At 42.8% G+C, this 18,580-nt stretch overlaps 1 protein-coding gene across 1 annotated transcript in view; it reads left to right on the top strand.

Annotated features, from left to right (window-relative positions):
* lrpprc (leucine-rich pentatricopeptide repeat containing) overlaps positions 1-18,342 on the top strand; it is a 58,698-nt gene extending 40,356 nt beyond the window's left edge. Inside the window, exons 26-38 of the mRNA XM_058058059.2 lie at positions 1,743-1,811; positions 1,911-2,001; positions 2,292-2,434; positions 4,226-4,358; positions 4,604-4,730; positions 6,998-7,086; positions 7,909-8,113; positions 10,120-10,247; positions 10,333-10,448; positions 15,355-15,429; positions 15,525-15,609; positions 16,386-16,528; positions 18,089-18,342. Of these exons, the coding sequence (XP_057914042.2) occupies positions 1,743-1,811; positions 1,911-2,001; positions 2,292-2,434; positions 4,226-4,358; positions 4,604-4,730; positions 6,998-7,086; positions 7,909-8,113; positions 10,120-10,247; positions 10,333-10,448; positions 15,355-15,429; positions 15,525-15,609; positions 16,386-16,528; positions 18,089-18,157 (1,473 nt within the window). The 3' untranslated portion in view covers positions 18,158-18,342. The remainder of the gene's footprint in view (positions 1-1,742; positions 1,812-1,910; positions 2,002-2,291; positions 2,435-4,225; positions 4,359-4,603; positions 4,731-6,997; positions 7,087-7,908; positions 8,114-10,119; positions 10,248-10,332; positions 10,449-15,354; positions 15,430-15,524; positions 15,610-16,385; positions 16,529-18,088) is intronic.
* The last annotated feature ends 238 nt before the right edge of the window (positions 18,343-18,580 follow it).

Below are 18,580 nucleotides of genomic sequence, written 5' to 3'. Positions count from 1 at the left end.
CGCTAACCACTCGACCGTCGTGCAGCCCCCATATTGCATCATGAAATTGATTTATTCTTTTTGAATAACTTTGTATTTGTAATGTAATTTTGATTCTAAGAATATGTTGAGGGCCTTGTTAGTATAAAAACAAGCTGCTACCCGAAAACAAGCAAAAGTTTGAGCCCTGCTCTTGTAGCACCTGTATGGAATTAATCTTTTGCTTCTATGTGTCTGCCACAAATTGTTCTATGTTGCCTCCCGCACAGATTAGAAGTTGAGTGTCCTAGTGGACTCTACTTGAGGCATGTGTGTGTGTGTGTGTGTGTGTGTGTGTGTGTGTTTGAGCACGTGGATGCGTGAAGGCCTCACAAGACTCCCAAAACCAAATAAAAAAGGAACAGGAGGCAGAGAAAGATGGAGCTTTTGGTCTCTAAGAAGATTAGACAGACTGAGGGAAAGCGAGTGCAACACATTTTAATTTGTCCCTTTGGCTGCTTGGGTAAGAGCATAATGCCTCGGCCTGGGATGGATGGAGAGACCGGGAGGCGGGGGGTAAAGGAAGAAGGAGCAGGGGAGATTTGTAGGAAGAGGCTGGGATTGAGAGAGATGGGGGGGGGGATTGGATGAGGAAGCAGCAGTGAGGGATGAAGCCAGTCTTTTCTTGACTTTCAGATGATGGGCTCCCATCAAAGAGGCCAGCAGAGATTGAGTGCTGTTGATCCACGTTCCCCCTCCCCCTTGTTCGGATTAACTTTTTCTGCAGATCACTCGTTCTTTTTCTTTTTCCCCTCTTCCATTCCCTCCTCCTCTCTCAGATTACCAGATAAAGAGTGAGGTCTCTCAATCCTCATTCAGATTGTGTCCAAGAGACAGATGAAATCCTGATCACTGTTCTTTCGTAATAATCATCTTGTCACTGCACGTATCAGACTAAATCTCTGCTACACTCGCCCCGACATCAATCTATGTCAACCCTCCTTTGACAGCTTGTTTGACTTTTTTTTTTTTTTAATATCATTGTGGCCTCAATGTGCACTACATAACTACCACAAATACTGTTTTCCCGCCAGGGGCTCTTTGAAGGCTTATTTTTTGATCTGAGTTTTAAACCTGTCTCTTGTGACTCGCCTTGAGAAAAACAAAAAAGGGGGCTTGACCCATTCAAATCTTTATTAGCTAGGGCTTTGTGGGATTTAAAAAAAAGTAGACTATAAAGGAAGTACTTGTGAAATGTGATTTATTTTCCAACTCTTTTTAGGATTAGTATTTTAAATGGGGAACCATTACAACTTTTTCCTGACAAGCGTCATCCTCCCACATTCCAAAAACATGCTAGGTTAATTGGCGACTCCAAATTGTCCATAGGTATGAATGTGAGTGTGAATGGTTGTTTGTCTATATGTGATTGGCTGGCCACCAGTCCAGGGTGTACCCCGCCTCTCGCCCGCAGACAGCTGGGATAGGCTCCAGCACCCCCGCGACCCTTGTGAGGATAAGCGGCAGAAAATGAAAGAATGAATGTAAAATTCTGACTGCACAGATGTTCAACAAATGTAACTCACATTACTTTTTTATATATATATTGTCATAAATGAGATCATTTGAGTAAGATTGTCTACTTTTAGGGGTTTCCAGCATATTGAAAGCGGTAAAGCAATAACCTATTGCACGTTGTCACCTTCATGAACTTCATTATCACAACTAAAGTTGACGCTCGTGTTTAACCTTGACTGCTCCCATGATGTTTTCTCACCTTGTAGACTCCCGGATTGAGGGCAAGGCCCGGCCGCCTGCAGTGGTATGCGGAGAAGTGCATTTTGACCCAGCAGGTGACACAACTACAAACACACTGAACCCAAGGCTAACATGGACGAAAGTGGGAGTAAAGATTCCCAATGAGAGACATTCCGATGTGTTTGTGCACTTAGATGGAGCCCTTGGAGCAGATGGTTGACATGACGTCCAAGTTGTTCGAGTGCGACCGTGACGAGATGTACAGTTACATCTTCCGCCTCTGCAGTGAGTCCTCCTTGCGTTGTTTGTTAGCATGTCGGGGGGGGTGCAAGCAAGGGGGGACCATGGTGTGATTGCAGCAGTGCTGATTGGACCATTAAATCTGATTGTCAACCTATTACCACACACACACACACACACACACACACACACACACACACGCTGAGCACTAGTTAGTGTGTTTGAGAGGGTGAGTCAGTTGATCAGATTAGTGCCGTGATTGCCCTCTGACAACATGACCCCCCCATCGCACAAATGACTTACTCATCTTGCTCTTAACACCCCCGTCCCCTCAGAGGAGACCAACAATTGGCAGAAGGCGGAGGCCACGTGGACCAAGATGCAGGAAGAGAACGTCATTCCCCGGGAAAGGACGCTGCGCTTGCTCGCCGAAGTTCTGAAAAACAATGGCCAGGAGGTGCCCTTTGAAGTGCCTGAGGTAAAAAAAAAAAAAAAAAATGTCAGCACATCCCATTAACTCTATAATCAAGGAATTATTCAAAAGAATAATGCCCGGAAGGCTGCTAGTGGGAAGGAAGGCGACGAAGCGGAGAAATCTTGAGATTCCCAGGAGCGCTGGAGGAATTTAAATGTGCCCGAGGTCAAATGTGACACAACCGGCAGCATTAAGTTCAACACATCACATTGGAGAAAAAAAATGCTCTAAACACATACGATCAAAACGGTTACACAATTTGTTACATTTTGGAATTATGATTCATTAGAATTAAATGAAACGGTAATTGAAAAAAAAAAAAAAGAACATGCGGCCATTTGGCTTTTCTCCCATTTCTGAGCATTTTATAATGTCTGATGTCACTTCACTTTTCACTTTCACTTTCCTTTTTTGATGCACCGTGATCAGAATATCACAAATCTCAAGCCTGGGAGACATAATGAAGGGAAAAAAGTTAAAAAGAACATAAGTGACGTTTTCCTTCCTCAACTATGTATTCTTCTACCTAGTTTTTTTTGGTATTAATATTTCATGTCATCCTGTATACTGTATATGAAGGTACTCTATCAATTGTGTTGATTACGTCCCAGTTCAATTTAGTTCATAAATAGTAAATCTTTTTGAAAGGTTTGTTTACATTTGAATCATTCAATCCAATTTTCTATACACTTAGTGAAATATTTTTTTTACAGTTTTTGCTGATTATAGCTTACAGCCAATGGCGAATTCAGTATCTCATAAAATGCGTCTGAATTGTACTCCTGAAATCAAATAACTCTTAATAACACCATATTCAAAATTATTGAGATGCACCTGTAAACTAGGATGCCGTTTTAGCTTAAACTATCCTGATGCAAAGATAATTAATCCTTCTGATAAAAAAAAAAAACATCAACTCATGTCGACATGCGTCATAATCACTCATTTAAATATCCGGCAATTACCACCCAGCTAACTGGATCACTTCAAGAGCATATTGACCTCAACCACTCTTGTATGTATGACGAAAACCCTCCCTTTACATTCAATAAAAACAACTCTAATGGGCTCCACTGGATGCCCCCGCCGCGCTCCACTTTTTAGCCTCTGTTCATTACATGCACCGCAAACAGGATTGCAGCCGCCATCTCCAGTGTGGTCAATCAGAGCAGCTGGCTGGCGAAAGGAATTACAGCCTGATGCTGTGTGGAAATCTCTAATGCCCGACTAATTAAGCCACCAGCCAAATGCCACCATATGGCCGCCGCTGCCTGGATGTGCTTGCTTACTCCTGTAGCAAAGCTGACTTAAAGACAACATTTTGAAGATTTAGGACAACAAACCCAGAAGCGGGGGGTGGTGGCTGTGGGTGGCTGTAGGTGATTGGCTTTAAAACATTCCCCCCCTTCCTCCTCACCGGCGTCGGCGCACACATGTGAGCACGAAGCCTTGACGAGACAGCAAGTGACCGGCGTTGCCCCGAGCGATGAACTACGTGACCCAGGGGCACATCCGCGCTCTCACACACTTAACATGTATGCGCCCCCCGGGTGCCAGCCCTAATTTGCCCCCAGCCAATACAGCTTAACCCCTCCCCTCCCTGCTACACGGGTGAGCAAGCATCAGGAAGGGGCCTGGCCTGGCCTGGCCTGGCCTGGCCTGGCCTGGCCTGGCCGCACCTCATCACACATTGAAGTTGAATATGTGCAGAGACTTGTTGGAGCCTTGACTGTTGCAATGTTGTGATGGAGGCATCAGCGTGTGAATGATTTTTTACATGTTTTTTTCTGAAAGACTTTTTTACAGGATGAACAAGAGGCCAACACACCTCAGGTCAAAACAGCAGCACCCTCCTTCAAGGATACTGAAAATGGCGCCCAGTACCAAGTGCGACTGATCAGCCTTTGCAAGAAGGGAAAAGCCAATGGTAAGATGCAGTAAGCAAAGTACAGTGAATAAAAGGTGGAATCAGTTACCTGCCAAATTAATATTTTTAATCAATGTTACTGGGTAAGCTGTCAAAATTAGTCGACGCGATTAATCGACACACCGTGCCCCCATTATAAGGCAGCAGAACCATTTCTTCTAGCCAAAAGTAGATCAATAGTTAAATACGAGAGAAGAATACACCATACTATTTTATAATTACTTTAAATGTAATAATGATTTCAGAGGCCTTTGCGATGCTGAAGGAAACGGACAAAAGGGGTGTGGCTGTGGGCCCCGCCTGCTACGACCACCTGATCCGCGCCCTGCTGGCTGGAGGAGCCATCGAGGACGCCATGGCAGTCAGGGATATGTAAGTAGCCTGATGTGTCCACCAGAACCTCTTGATTATGTAGAGCTAAAAACAAAAAATAGCCATTCTTTTAGCTGAAAATTGCTTACAAGTTTCAAAACTACTTCCCTTTGTAGATGAGTGGGCCATAACATAATAAAGAAGCCATTAAATTTTTGGTGCACATCCAGTTTTTTTTATTTGAACATTGGGGACTTGTGCAACCTTTTCCTGTATTTTTTTAGTGAATAATAATTGAATCTAAATTGCAAAAAGGCTGGTAGTAGGTGTCTCACTCTGGGTGTTCCATTGGTGCAGATCCAGATCCAAGAGCAAGGCCAAACAATCATAAGTGCAATTATAGCGGTGTAACTCATTTTTTTCTTCCCCACTCTTTAACCTGTCAAGATGCTCATGCATCCGAGGCTAGAGGCAAGTGGAGGATATGTATGGTCTGATGTTAGTGCTCGCCAATATTTTTTAATTCCTCTTTTTATTAGAGATGTCATGAAAATATGATAAAATTTGATTAATTATATTGAAACCTGAATATATTTTTTTGTTTAGATAAGAGCTGTCTCACGAGAACAGGGCAACCAAAAGCCTGTCAGGCTATAAACTATGGGGTCGTTCTGAAAATGATAATAGCGTGTGGGGCAGGATTGGAACCGCACATTAGGTGCTTTACGGACACTATAAACCTTGCAATCCAACCTACCAGCGTCACTTGCTCGTTATGTGTGGCTGCTTCTTCCATCGGAGTTGAACAGCTGTTGCCATGATTATGACCAAACAGAAGCTGCAGTCAATGTATATTTGATTAAAGTTACTTAAAATTTGTCAGCTCAAAACATGCTAAATCAGACTTCTATTAAAACATGTTTTCGTAGCGTTTATTTCACTATTCCTGCTTCCTGGTATTGCTCTGTATGCTGTATTGTGAGTCAGTTTGTCCAGTCCTATATTTTTCATTGTAGTTTTTTTTTTTTTTAAACAATGTAAAAATATTATGTTATATTTTGTATCGTTCCATGAGCTGAGTGTATTGTGAACCCCCCCTCCACCCTTTATGTTTTTTCTTTGTCCTTCAGAGGAAACCAAGCAACCACACACTAAGTGGTGCTATAACTCATTTGTAGAGGGGAAAATGGACAAAAACCTTGTTTTTATCTGCCGACATGATTCTCTCTCTCTCTCTGTCATGTTATGAGAAATAATCGTATCGCTTTAAGACCCGTGCTGTACAAGCGATAACCCATCTCCGCTCCTGTGTTTGAACCGGTTTACGGCATCCCCGCTTGGATGAAAGCTTAGTTTTTATCTGCACTCTCGCTGAGAAGTGAAATGAGCCAAGAGGAGAGAGGAGATGAAACTGGCGAGGAATAAGGAGATAAAAAGAGCTAAGTGGGAGAACTAGAACTAGATTTAATCATGAGCGAGGTTAATGAAGACGCTATAGGCATTAATTCTTTGTGCGTGTGTGTGTGTGTGTGGTGGTGTTTGTTTTGAGGTACGGTAATCTGGGCAGAATTGAGCAACGGGGACGCTTATGGCCAGATTAAGGGATTGGGTGGGGGGGGGGGGTGATGACGAGGGAAGACTGAGATGTCGGATTCAGGAGTGAAAGTGTGTGTTTGACATAAGGTTGAGAGTCTTTTGATTTTCTCCCACCTGATAAGAATAATTCGCACCACACACACCCCTCACACTGCATCGGCGTCCCTGTGACCCTGTCACAAGTGCCCAGATGCTTCTTGGCTGTGGTGTCGCCATGGCGATAAGGACTGCTTCGGTTGATGCTCAGAGCGCAGGGATTAATCTGGTTGCCGTGGGTAGAAAAAGAGGCGAGTCTGATTGAGCCCTTCGTGGCAAAGAAAGGAGGAGGATGGCAGCAAACGGACCTGGCCGAGTGGAATGAAGGGATGAGGAGTAGAAGGAAATGTCAATCTCCTAAAATAATACCCTCGCTAGATATACTGCATACAGTACATGTTCGGTCTGGGGCATCACATGCGCGGTGACATCAATCAAGCGATTCATGTCTGTATTATTGTCAGGGTTGTGTAAACGGCTCAGACATGCTGTCCGTCATGCATCGCCTATTGTCTCTTGTGCAGGGATTACTTCCCCAAAAGCCTTTCTAATGTTGCAAAGTTGTAAGATGCCGCAGAGATATGAACTGGGTCGCCCCAGTTTAAAAAGCTTTGCCTTTACATATGGCCCAAATACAATGTTTAGCCTGCTATAAAGTCCGAGAATAAGCGGCCTTTTAACTTTTTTTTTTTCAGTGCCGTGTCTCGCGTGCCAGGCTTCCAGCTGAGTGATATTGCCAACAGTTTGGTCATCGTCACACAAAGCAAGAGAGGCCAGGCTCAAGGTGAGAACTACAGTATGCACACAGACACACGTTTTAGGCTCAAGTGTAGCCTAAGTAAAAATGTATTCATTATTAATGTTGCACATTATTAGACTTTAAGATAATTTGTCACAGAGCTTGGCATATATGGACCTACATTTTTTTTTAATTTTATTTGGGCAAATATATGAAACATTAGTGCATTTCTTACATCAATCAAAATATAACTTTCCATTATTTACATTTGTATTCAACTATCTGATCACAAGCCCAAAAGGAGTAGGCTGAAGCAAAAGCTTATAAATGCCTACCCCTTTTTGCAAGATATAATCATGTTCATGCCACTGTCTTGTTTTCCCCTGTTATTATTATCATTGTAATATTATTATTGTTATCATTATTACCATTATTATTGTTATTATTATCACCATTATTATAATCATCATTAATATTACCATTTTCATCATTATAGTTGTAACAATTTTTTTTTTATTATTTAATTTTACAGACTTCATTGCTTCTTGTAGAGTGGTGTATCATTCCATGTGTTGTTTTCTGAAATGCGCAGTATTTATGCTTTTATTGTCAATTTATTAGCCCACTTTTTCCCCCTAAGTGTAACATTTACATATCATTTTCTGGATTGCATGTGTCTGATATTGTGCATTAAAAAACAAGAACTTGAAACTGTGTCTGAACAGGTGACCAACCCAAACTTCAGCCCTACCTTGAGGTTTTTAGACACTAGATTGGGTTTTATATATTGTATTTTTCTGTATGCGGTCCTCGGAGGACAACCGTTACAGGCAAACACGACACATCACATATCACATCTTTCCACAGACGCTTTGGAGACCCTGAAATCTATGCTGCAGCAGGACCAAATACCCTCGCAGCTTGCCATCACCAGACTGGTGCAGACCCTCGGCAGCCTGGGCAACTTGGACGGAATTAAGGAAGTGATGTCGCAGATGGAGCGTCTCGGCACGAGCCTCAACCTGTCCAACATGTTGTTCATCAACAATATGGCTCTGGCTCACATCAAGAAGTAAGGCTGTCGAGTCCACTTTGGGGACATGAAATATGTTTTGTCCGGTACTAGGCGTCTAACAGTACATGTAAACAAAGACAGTGGAGCCTTGCCTTTGGCTAGCAGAAATAATGGCTAGCAGTAGTGCTAAGGAGATGATGTAATTGCTTTGAAATGTGATGGTACATGGTGTGCCTTATAATGCACTGATATCTGTGTCAATGACCTAAATAGCCACGTTTACGTGGACCCAAATATTCCAATTCCATTCGGGTTATTTGCTCAAACGCAAAGACACCTCATTCCGAAAGAAAAGTGCCAATCCGAATGAATATATAATCGGATTCCCAGATGTGGAAAATTCCTTTCCCCAATCCGATTGAGGTATCTTGTACCCGCTCAATCGGAAAGTTGTCAGGGTGCGTTCTTCTTCGTGGTGTTTTTCTTCTTCTGTTGTTTATTGGCAGTTGGCAAGCAGCTTTTGTGTGCATTAGCGCCATCTGTGGAACAAAATCTAAACCCTTTCTATACGCCATTCACAAGTCCAGTTTTATTAAAAAAGAAAATACATATCTATATAAAACATGTGCCGAGCTTAATTATAAAATATTAGCAAGATTGAACTTGATCTTTTCCTGTTCCCGGGTGCGTTCTTTCAGCAAATGCTGAGATATGAGACGTTCTTCGATTTTAAAAAAATGGAGGCAAGCAATCGGCACTGGACTGCTGCGGAAAGTTTGTTTTTGATCCAAATTAATTTCAAGACTGGACGAACGAAAAACTGGCAATACGGAGTTATTCCAACAAGTGAAAGAAAAACTCGAGGAAGTCGGTATCACGTGATGTTGATGTTTACGCTTTACTGCGCATGCCCCATCCACTATTCTGGTTGATTATAGCGGCGCATGTAGACACGCGATTGGAATATTCCTTTCCATGTATACCATTGCTTTCGGAAAGGTCATTCGGAAAGAGAAAAACTCCTCATGTAAACGTGGCTAATGTCTATTCAGTCGCCATTGTTCTCTATTGCTCCTACACAGGAAGCTAATACCTCCTCCTTAGAGTTTTGGTAGATAATTGCAAATCGCAAGCTCAGCCCTCAGCCCTAATCTCACAAATCTGTACCCAAAATAAATGGAACTGTGACCTTATAACTGAGATACATACAGAACCAAGATTATGCCGTACCAGTACTCCCCCTATGAAAAAAACTTGAAGAATTAACATTAGCATCACAACAAAGAACAATAGTTTAACACATTACCACCAGGCAAGTGCGTGACAAGACTTACTATGACATACTCTCAGCATAAAAGCTCAGCAAATGAGCGGGACGTCCAGAACAAATGGGAGTAATAGGATTATTCATGGGTTCCTTTTAATGTCATGAAAACACCCATCCTCCACCGCTGTAGCGTCTCTCCTCCAACAAAATATAAAACACATGGTGCATCAAACTTTCATCACGCCACTTGCCACATTAGCGCTGTCCCTCCCAGCCCGAGCAATGGTGGCGGCGGCGACGGCAGCGGCGGCGTCCCCGTGCCAACTCACAAACACAAAGCGGAAAAATAGCAAGACGGCCTCACGCCCGATTGGCCATCACGGTGCGGCCCTGTCAGCTTGAACCCTGACCTCTGGGAGCCACGCTCTGAGCCACACTGACACGTGTGTCCCCGCTGCACCTGAGTCAAGCTGACTGGTTAAGAGCCGGGGTGGGGAAGCGAGCGGGACCGGAAAGCGGAGAACCGCATTTAGCGGGGCCCCCCCCCGCTGAATTATTCAGACGGTCCTGGTCGCAACAATCAGGGTAGATATGTTCACACACCTCCGGACACTCGCACATACACTGGCACGTAGGCCTCGGTTAAATATTCATCACAATGGCGACTGTGTGTGGGGGGGGGGCGGTTGAGATCTGCGGAACATTAGCTTTTCAAGGCTGCGTGCACCAGCATTTCACCATGCGTACAGAGAAACACGGACAAAAAAAAAACTGACATGAACTCATTCCTCCTCAGAGGCGATTTGGAGTCAGCTGTTGAGATGCTTGAGGAAGTTTACACCAGCTCCGAAAACAGAAACTCCAGTATGTCCTTTGTGTTCCGGAAGATTCTCATGGAAGAAAACGACAAAGCCGTCGACAAGTGTAAGACGCACACAATCAACATACATAAAGTTTGCACAAGTAAAAGTAAAAAGCGCTGACTGAATGTGTCTGTTGTGTGTTTCAGTGAGCGCAATGGCCGAGCGGCTAGCCAACCATTTTGCCTGTTACAGACCCGCTACTGATTTGTTTCTACAACTCCTGGAGATGGACAAAGTCGAGGATGCCAAGTACATGCTGGCCGTAAGTGTTTATGAAGGAGACTCTCATATTGTTGCCCTGAAAGTATCCATGCTGGCGTCCCTCAGGGCTCAGTTGTAGGGCCGGTGTTATTTTATTTTATACACAGTAACTTGACTGTTTCCCATCATGGCTTCTCCCTTTCAGTCTTGGAGGTTGTAGGTTTTTTTTCTTCGTTTTTTGTAATTGCTAATAACCCCTTTACAGTAGTTTGTGTTGGAGTCCCTCAGGGCTCAGTTGTAGGGCCGGTGTTATTTTATTTTATACACAGTAACTTGACTGTTTCCCATCATGGCTTCTCCCTTTCAGTCTTGGAGGTTGTAGGTTTTTTTTCTTCGTTTTTTGTAATTGCTAATAACCCCTTTACAGTAGTTTGTGCTGGAGTCCCTCAGGGCTCAGTTGTGGTGCTACTGTTGTTTTATTTTATACACAGTAACTTGACTGTGTTTCCCTTCATGGCTTCTCCCTTTAAGTCATGGAGGATGTAGTTTTTTGTTTTTTTTGTAATTGCTAATAGCCCCTTTACAGTATTTTGTGCTGGAGTCCCTCAGGGCTCAGTTGTGGGACCGGTGTTATTTTATATTATTTTATACACTGTAACTTGACTGTATTTCCCCTCATGGCTTCTCCCTTTCACATCGGAGTCCCTCGGGTCTCAGTCCTGGAGGTTGTAGTTTTTTTTTAATTGCTAATAACCCCTTTACAGTAGTTTGTGCTGGAGTCCCTCAGGGCTCAGTTGTGGGGCCAGTGTTATTTTATTTTATACACGGTAACTTGACTGTGTTTCCCTTCATGGTTTCTCCCTTTTTGTCCTGAAGGTTGTAGTCTTATTTTTTAACTTTATTTATTTATTTATTTTTTAATTGCTAATAACCCCTTTACAGTATTTTGTGCTGGAGTCCCTCAGGGCTCAGTTGTGGGGCCAGTGTTATTTTATTTTATACACAGTAACTTGACTGTGTTTCCCTTCATGGCTTCTCCCTTTCAGTCGTGGAAGATGTTTTTTTTTTTTTGTAATTGCTAATAACCCCTTTACAGTATTTTGTGCTGGAGTCCCTCAGGGCTCAGTTGTGGGGCCAGTGTTATTTTATTTTATACACGGTAACTTTGACTGTGTTTCCCCTCATGCCTTTACAGTCTTTATTGCTGGAGTCCCTCAGGGTTTGAGTGCTTAGTTCTATATAATTCTTTCTATACCAGATTTATATCTTGTACCTTACATCTCATCTCATGGCTTCTCCCATGACTGCTATGCTGATGGTTCCCAACACCACCCCGCTCTCCCCTTTCAGGCAGGCCACATCTTAAGACGTCAGAGCTTGGCCGTCTGCGCGCCATGAAGCAATTAAAAACACACACATCAGTAACAAAATGGAAAGTGGTGATGATTTTAGTTCATCACAGGTCCCCGATGCCCACATCCAGTTGTCAGACCCGTGTGACGGCCGGACGCATTCAACCACCACACTTTCTGACTAATTTATCCGGTCCTGCATTTGTGTCCCACATCCCACCGAGTCTGGTGGTCTGCGGTCGGGCCGCAGCCTCAGCCGCCTCCTTCGCCGACTTCAACTTCACTTATTCACGCACAGTTCACGCGTTACAGCTCGATGGCTTTGCTTTGAGCTTGGGGAAATGAATATGTAGAGGCAAGATGGGTGAGAGACAAGGCGGGGGGGGGGGGGGGGGAGATGCTGACGGAACGGCTGAGATGCCGACGATACACACAGGCGGTAAATGGAGAGTTCACGGTGATTTGCTTCGCACTCGCTCGCTGGGTTGATCACCCCTCTTAGTCGCTGGCTAGCATGTGCGCGCTAATGAGCATGCACGTTACTTACTGCTCATGCCTGCTGCACTTCATCACTATTTAAACATGGATCCGCACTTTTTAGGTCACTTAGATCATTTTGATCCAAAATTTGGACGTGTACAAACGACAGTTGGGGTGCTCAAACACCAAACATTTATTTGTGTTCCCCTTTTCTGAACCTAACGCAAATCATTGAACATCTTCACGAGATAAAGCCGACCATGTCTGACCCTTATTGCCTCACCAACATCCTAAGTGATAATCCTTGTCAATCATTAAACAGACATGTCTGACATGCTTTAATGAACAGATACATTACTCACCAACTACTCTCCCTTTCATCACTATTTAAACACCAGCTATGGATTACATTACATTACAGCCCGTCTTTCCCCACGGGACTGCAATGTGTTATTTGTGGCATGGCGGGTTACGAGGGCAGGGAAATGCAGATCAAGTGCGTTTATGATGTAGGACAAAAGGGAAGCGTCAAACTCTACCTCTGTTTTAGATGCCGATTGTTTTTGCAACTTGGACACTTGTGACATGCACCGTTTTTCACTGAAACGCCTTCTTAGCCAATCAGACGACATAACAGCAATGCAGTAAATTTAGTCAAAAATTAAAATTTTGACAAAACAACAATAACATTGTATATGTCATTTTAATTATTACTATTTAATTTTGAATAAAATAAAATGGGTTTGAAAAATTATTTATAAAAAAAATTTGTGTAAATATTAACAGTAAAAAAAAATCTAAACATTATTTAGATCATTTAAAATAATTTCATTATTTTGTGCTGGAGTCCCTCAGGGCTCAGTTGTGGGGCCAGTGTTATTTTATTTTATTTTTTTTATACACAGTAACTTAACTGTGTTTACCTTCATGGCTTCTCCCTTTCAGTCCTGGAGGTTGTAGTCCTTTTTTAATTATATTTATGTATTTTTTATTTGCTAATAACCCCTTTTATTTTTTTTTTAAATCAATATATTATTTTTATTTATTTATTAAAATTATTTCTTTGTGTCCTTATTTATCCAGGTGAGTCCCTTTTGAAATCCAAGATATCTTTTACATGAGACACCATTCATTCACGTTTTATACAATTTCAGTTTGTCGAACAGTTGCTAAAATTACAAACACCAAATTCTTGATTTATCCAAATTGTAAATAAAAAGCATTCTAGACTGATTTTAATTATTGCCCATTTATGTATTGATACCATATTTTACAAACGATTCCACGCATCTGATGTGACCCTCCATCAGGCGTACGCGTGTGCATTCCCGTCAACCCCCTGGTAGCCTCTCTGGGCCAGCCCATCAAAAGTGAAGCACCAAAACTCTGAAAAGCTTTTAAGCAGGCAAGACGAACAATAACTCCGGTGAGCCTATCAGGAGAGGCGGCGTCTGCGGGGAGCGGCCAGTTGGGCGAGCGCTAAGTCATTAAGAAGCGACTACAACCAGGAACACGTGTAAGTGGAGGAAAAAAAGGACGAGGACGTTCCCTGGGTATCCAGAGCTTTTAGGCGGGCCGGGTCGGTTGTGGACGTCACCTTTGGGAGAGGGCGTGGAATCAAATAAATATAAAACTCCGATGTAGGGAGCGAGAGCAAAGTTGAGTGAAGTCTAATTGCCTAATTGTACTCAAATCATTCTGCTGTGACTCACTTAATGTGTGTGTTAAAAGCCTGGCAGGCCTCTGGCTTTAAATAGTGGAAGACTTTACCACTGGAACACACACACACACACACACACACGTTAAATACATGCAGGGAGCCATGTTTGGATATACTGCACATGTATTTTACATGTTAAACCTCCTACGTTTAGATGAATTGACATCTCATGTCACGCACTAAAGGCTTGTTCTTATTTTGTATACAATATCCATGTAAGCGCTGTCAAAGAGACTCTATGGCAGGGGTCTCAAACTTGCGGCCCGCGGGCGAAATGTGGCCCGCAGGATGCTAGTTTGAGGCCCCCGCCTTAATAGTCTGATATGCATGCCGTATGGTTTCATGTACCCAGAAATGACAGCTTAAAGCCGCGTGCACACCGGACGCAATTGACGCGATTTTGCCCCGCCCATACGCAAAGCGAACGAGCCCGCCTGTTTTAGTTTTTCTCTCATCATCCATGATGAGATCAAAGCACTGAAAAAGTGTTTCTTTTTTTTTTTTTTTTTTTGGAAAACCTGATGCGCAAGGGTCTCAAACTTGCGGCCCGCGGGCCAAATTCGGCCCGCAGGATGCTAGTTTGAGGCCCCCGCCTTAATAGTTTGATATGGATGCCGTATGATTTCATGTACCCAGAAATGACAGCTTAAAGCCGCGTGCACACCGGATGCGATTTTGCCCCGCCCATACGCAAAGCGAACGAGCCCGTCTGTTTTAGTTTCTCATCATCCATGATGAGATCAAAGCACTGAAAAAGTGTATTTTTTTTTTTTTTTTTTAAAACCTGATGCGCCCCACCCTCACCCAGACCCGAGCTCCAGTGGCCCCCAAGTAAATTGAGTTTGAGACCCCTGCTCTATGGGGTTCCCAAGGTGGGGTATGGGTATTTGTGATTTTAGAAATAAGGAGTTAGTATGTTCTCTGTAGAGGCGGCATTATGAATTATCCTTACTGACCTTTTTAGCGGGGTTTTTTGGGGGGGTTACTGCATAAAACACTCGTCAAAGATCCTTAAAATGCCAGGAACATTCCGTCTTAGGAAGCTACTGTATAAACAATAGTCAAAGATCCTCTGTGATAGGAGTGCTTTGTTGTTTTTTAAAGGGTGTACTGCATAAATCACTCGTCAAAGATCCTTTATTTGGCAGGACCGCTCTGCTGCACAAACAGGGACTGCGTTGTTGTTTATGGATACTGCCAAAATTCTCGATAAAGATCCTCTATAAGAGGAGGAACCACTCACAAACGATGATCTGAAACACTGGGAAAAGCTTGGAAAAACTAAAAAACTCATGATCGTTATCGGAATCGGTAAAATCCTAATCGGAGCTTCCCTAGTTTTTCGGAATCTGCTGCAAAATTGTGATCTTGGACGTCAAAACCCAACAAACTTCTCTCTAAATTGTCTCCTGCAGAGAATCAACGCCTTGGCCGAGCAGAAAGAATCTCTGGTTTCCTACTTGGCACGAATGTCGCAGCAACCAGGACAGGTAGGAGTCGTGCTTTTCCCGTTCAAAACCGTACGTTGTGAACAAACTCCGTTTATCGATCTCTCTCTCTCGCGTGTGTTTGTGTGACTTATTAGACGGGCAAAATCAAGACTTTGCAGAGCCTGATCCCGGATTTTGTCGAGAAGGAAGTGTTGTTCACGTACTTGATGAAAAGCCACGGTAAGTAAATAGCAGACGGGGCAGCGAGGCTAGCTGCCCCGTCCCATTAACAATACATCAAGCGGAATAGTGCGTCGGGAAAAAGCCGTAGAAGAAGAGAACACATGTCCTGTTAAACGTGTTAGCTGTACTGCTTAGCCTAGCGTGCTAATTGCTACACGGCCCGCCACTCTGCGCTTCCTTTGTCTTACAACTCCACGCTAACACCCCCCCCCCCCACACACACACACACACACACATCTTCTTGACTAATTCATTAGCATTAGCCTACCGGGGATGCTATTAGCGCACTCGCTTTTTTTTTTCTTTCCCACATGAAACCTTTATTTAACACGCATTGACGTTTTGCTTATCATGACATTTTGCTCCAGTCTTGCTAAACGCGCTAACGTTTGTGTTCGATTCCAAACACCCAAAAGGTCATTCCCGTGTGGGGGTTGGAAAAAGTGAAGTAAATTTGGATAGAGTGCTTTTCAAGTGCTTGAAACGGGAACAATCAAGGTCTGCTAATGTGTTTTCTTTGACTTTCTTTCTCCCTCAGCTATTAACAAGCACATATTAATTCATTTGTCGCATGATATTTCTTTATTTTTAACGTAAGGGGCTTGCAAGTACTTGAAGAGTACTTCAGTTTGACCTTATAAGCGCCGCGCCGTACTGTATCGGCGCCGCTTCTCCTTTGTCTGTGTGTGCATTTACGGGATAATTAAAGCCACTTTATCATCATCATCATCATCATCATCATCCCGAATCTTTCACTCCGGAACGTCGTTTAGTCGCAGACAACGACTTGCCGTCGGCCAGGGCGCTGTACCAACGCATGCAGGAGGAGGGCGTCGTCGCAGACGAGCTGTCACTCAAGCGCCTCGCCGTGTTGTACCGACAAGCGGGAGAAATGCCGCCCTTTCCCGAGCCCCCCGTGAGTACCACCCGTGCACCACACTACTAATAGTACTAACATTTTACAGTATTTCTAAGAGCGAGATAGCGCATGATGCTTGCTAAGTATACTTTTAACTCATGGGAACTCACTTCTGACATTTTGTGGATGTTTTTATGGCTTAAAACTACGCAGAACATGATCTCTTCTATTGTGGAGTTACATCATCACCTCTTTTTTGGGTGTTGGGGTTGAAAAAAAACATCTTTGCTAGTGATTGAGTTAAAAGGGATGTCTTGGGCTGTACATATTTATCCAGATTGATATCAAAATGGAAGGAAAACAAAGAAAATGTCCCCTAAAAATAAAATTTTGCTGCGTTACAAAGGGGGAAAGAATAAGAGATCTGGAGCGTAGAGATTTATTGTCGTAAACACAAATGCATGTGTGCCCTGTTCTGTCCTGTAGGTGCCAGTAGTGTGCAATACAAAGTGATTGACAGCTGTCAAATAGATGAAATAGATGACATCTGCCCTCCTTTTTTGTATATAAAACAATATAGATTAGGATAGCAACTCATGGCATCCAAGTCTTACTGTTCAGGCCTCTTTTTACTGAATTGAGTCTCCTAAAGCGGCCTCTAGTTAGTACCACCAGTGCACCACACTACTAATAGTACTAACATTTTACAGTATTTCTAAGAGAGAGAGATGGCGCATGATGCTTGCTAAATATACTGCTAACTAATTCATGGAAACTCCTGCCATTTTGTGGACGTTTTTATGGCTTAAAACTATGCAGAACATGATCTCTTCTATTGTGGAGTTGCATCATCACTTCTTTTTGGGGTGTTGGGGTTGAAAAAAAAATATCTTTGCTAGTGAATGAGTTAAAATGGATGTTTTGGGCGGTACATATTTATCCAGATTTATATCAAAATGGAAGGAAAACAAAGAAAAATCCCCTAAAAATCCAATTTGGTTACGTTACAAGAGATCTGGAGCGTTAGTACTAGATCAAAAAATATTTTTTTCCCCCCATCAACTCCACAAGATGGCAGTAGCTGCAGCTAAAGTATGATGAGTGGTCAGCAAGTGGCTGCTTTATCTACCTCTGCGTCATCAGCGCTATTACGGCTATTACAACATCGGTTCTGTTTCCGCTGTGCTGTGCAACATACTAATCATTTGTTTGTGTTTTGGCTAAAATCAGCGTTTACATACGCTACAAGCGTAGATCCACCCAGCTTAAAAATGTTAATGCAACGCTAAAACGAGATATGAAAACATAGCTTTCTGCACCACAGAGAGCTCTTTATCATCCTGCAGCCACATAAAGCAAAAAAAAAACACACACACATACACACCCCTCTAGGAAACCTTTGAGTGGATCAAAACACTGATTAATTAGCCAGGAGGGGGCAGAGTGTGTTCAAATCCCTTATTTGTGTATTAATGGACTTTTAAAGATGAAAGGTGACAAACTGGCTGGAGAGTAGAGGTCTGTTTAAACTCAGGAGGGCGACCTCCTCTTCCTCACCGATCATCACCTGTGTTTGATGCCGCCTTTCTTTCTTTCGTTTTCCTTTTTCCGCTGCAGGAGTCGTTTAGGTTCTACGCAGCCAAGCTGAAAGAGCGAGCAGTCAAAGCTCAGCCTGCAGATGAATAATCACGCAACTTCCCTCCCGTTTACCCGTCATCCTCCTTTTCATGTGTTTTTTTTTATATAAATATATATAAATAATGTAAGTCATTTGATGTGTTAGGCGCCATTGTCCTCCGTTATCAGCAATACTATCTATAGTGATTGTGTACAGAAGTGTTGATGCTAATAAATGACCCGAGGAATACACACTATATGTCCTTTAAGTCTGTTAAACGTTCTTTGGGAGGAAAACGGTTAAACAAAAATTAAAATACTACATTACCCTTAACTAAATTATTTTTTTGGAAATTTTTGCATGATTCCAAAAAATTCTTCAAAAAAAAAAAATTACCCCACCTAAACTGATTTTCACCCAATGATTTTTACACCAAAAAATAACTTTTTAAAACCTAATTTCAAAATTGTAAAAGAAAAAATTAATTTTGA

Source organism: Doryrhamphus excisus, linkage group LG20 (genome assembly GCF_037039965.1).
Source record: "Doryrhamphus excisus strain RoL-2023G ecotype Guam linkage group LG20, RoL_Dexc_Guam_v1.1, whole genome shotgun sequence".
Classification (NCBI taxonomy): Eukaryota; Metazoa; Chordata; class Actinopteri; order Syngnathiformes; family Syngnathidae; genus Doryrhamphus; species Doryrhamphus excisus.
The sequence above is the reverse complement of the archived record's forward strand: the minus strand, read 5'-3'. Positions and strand labels throughout refer to the sequence as shown.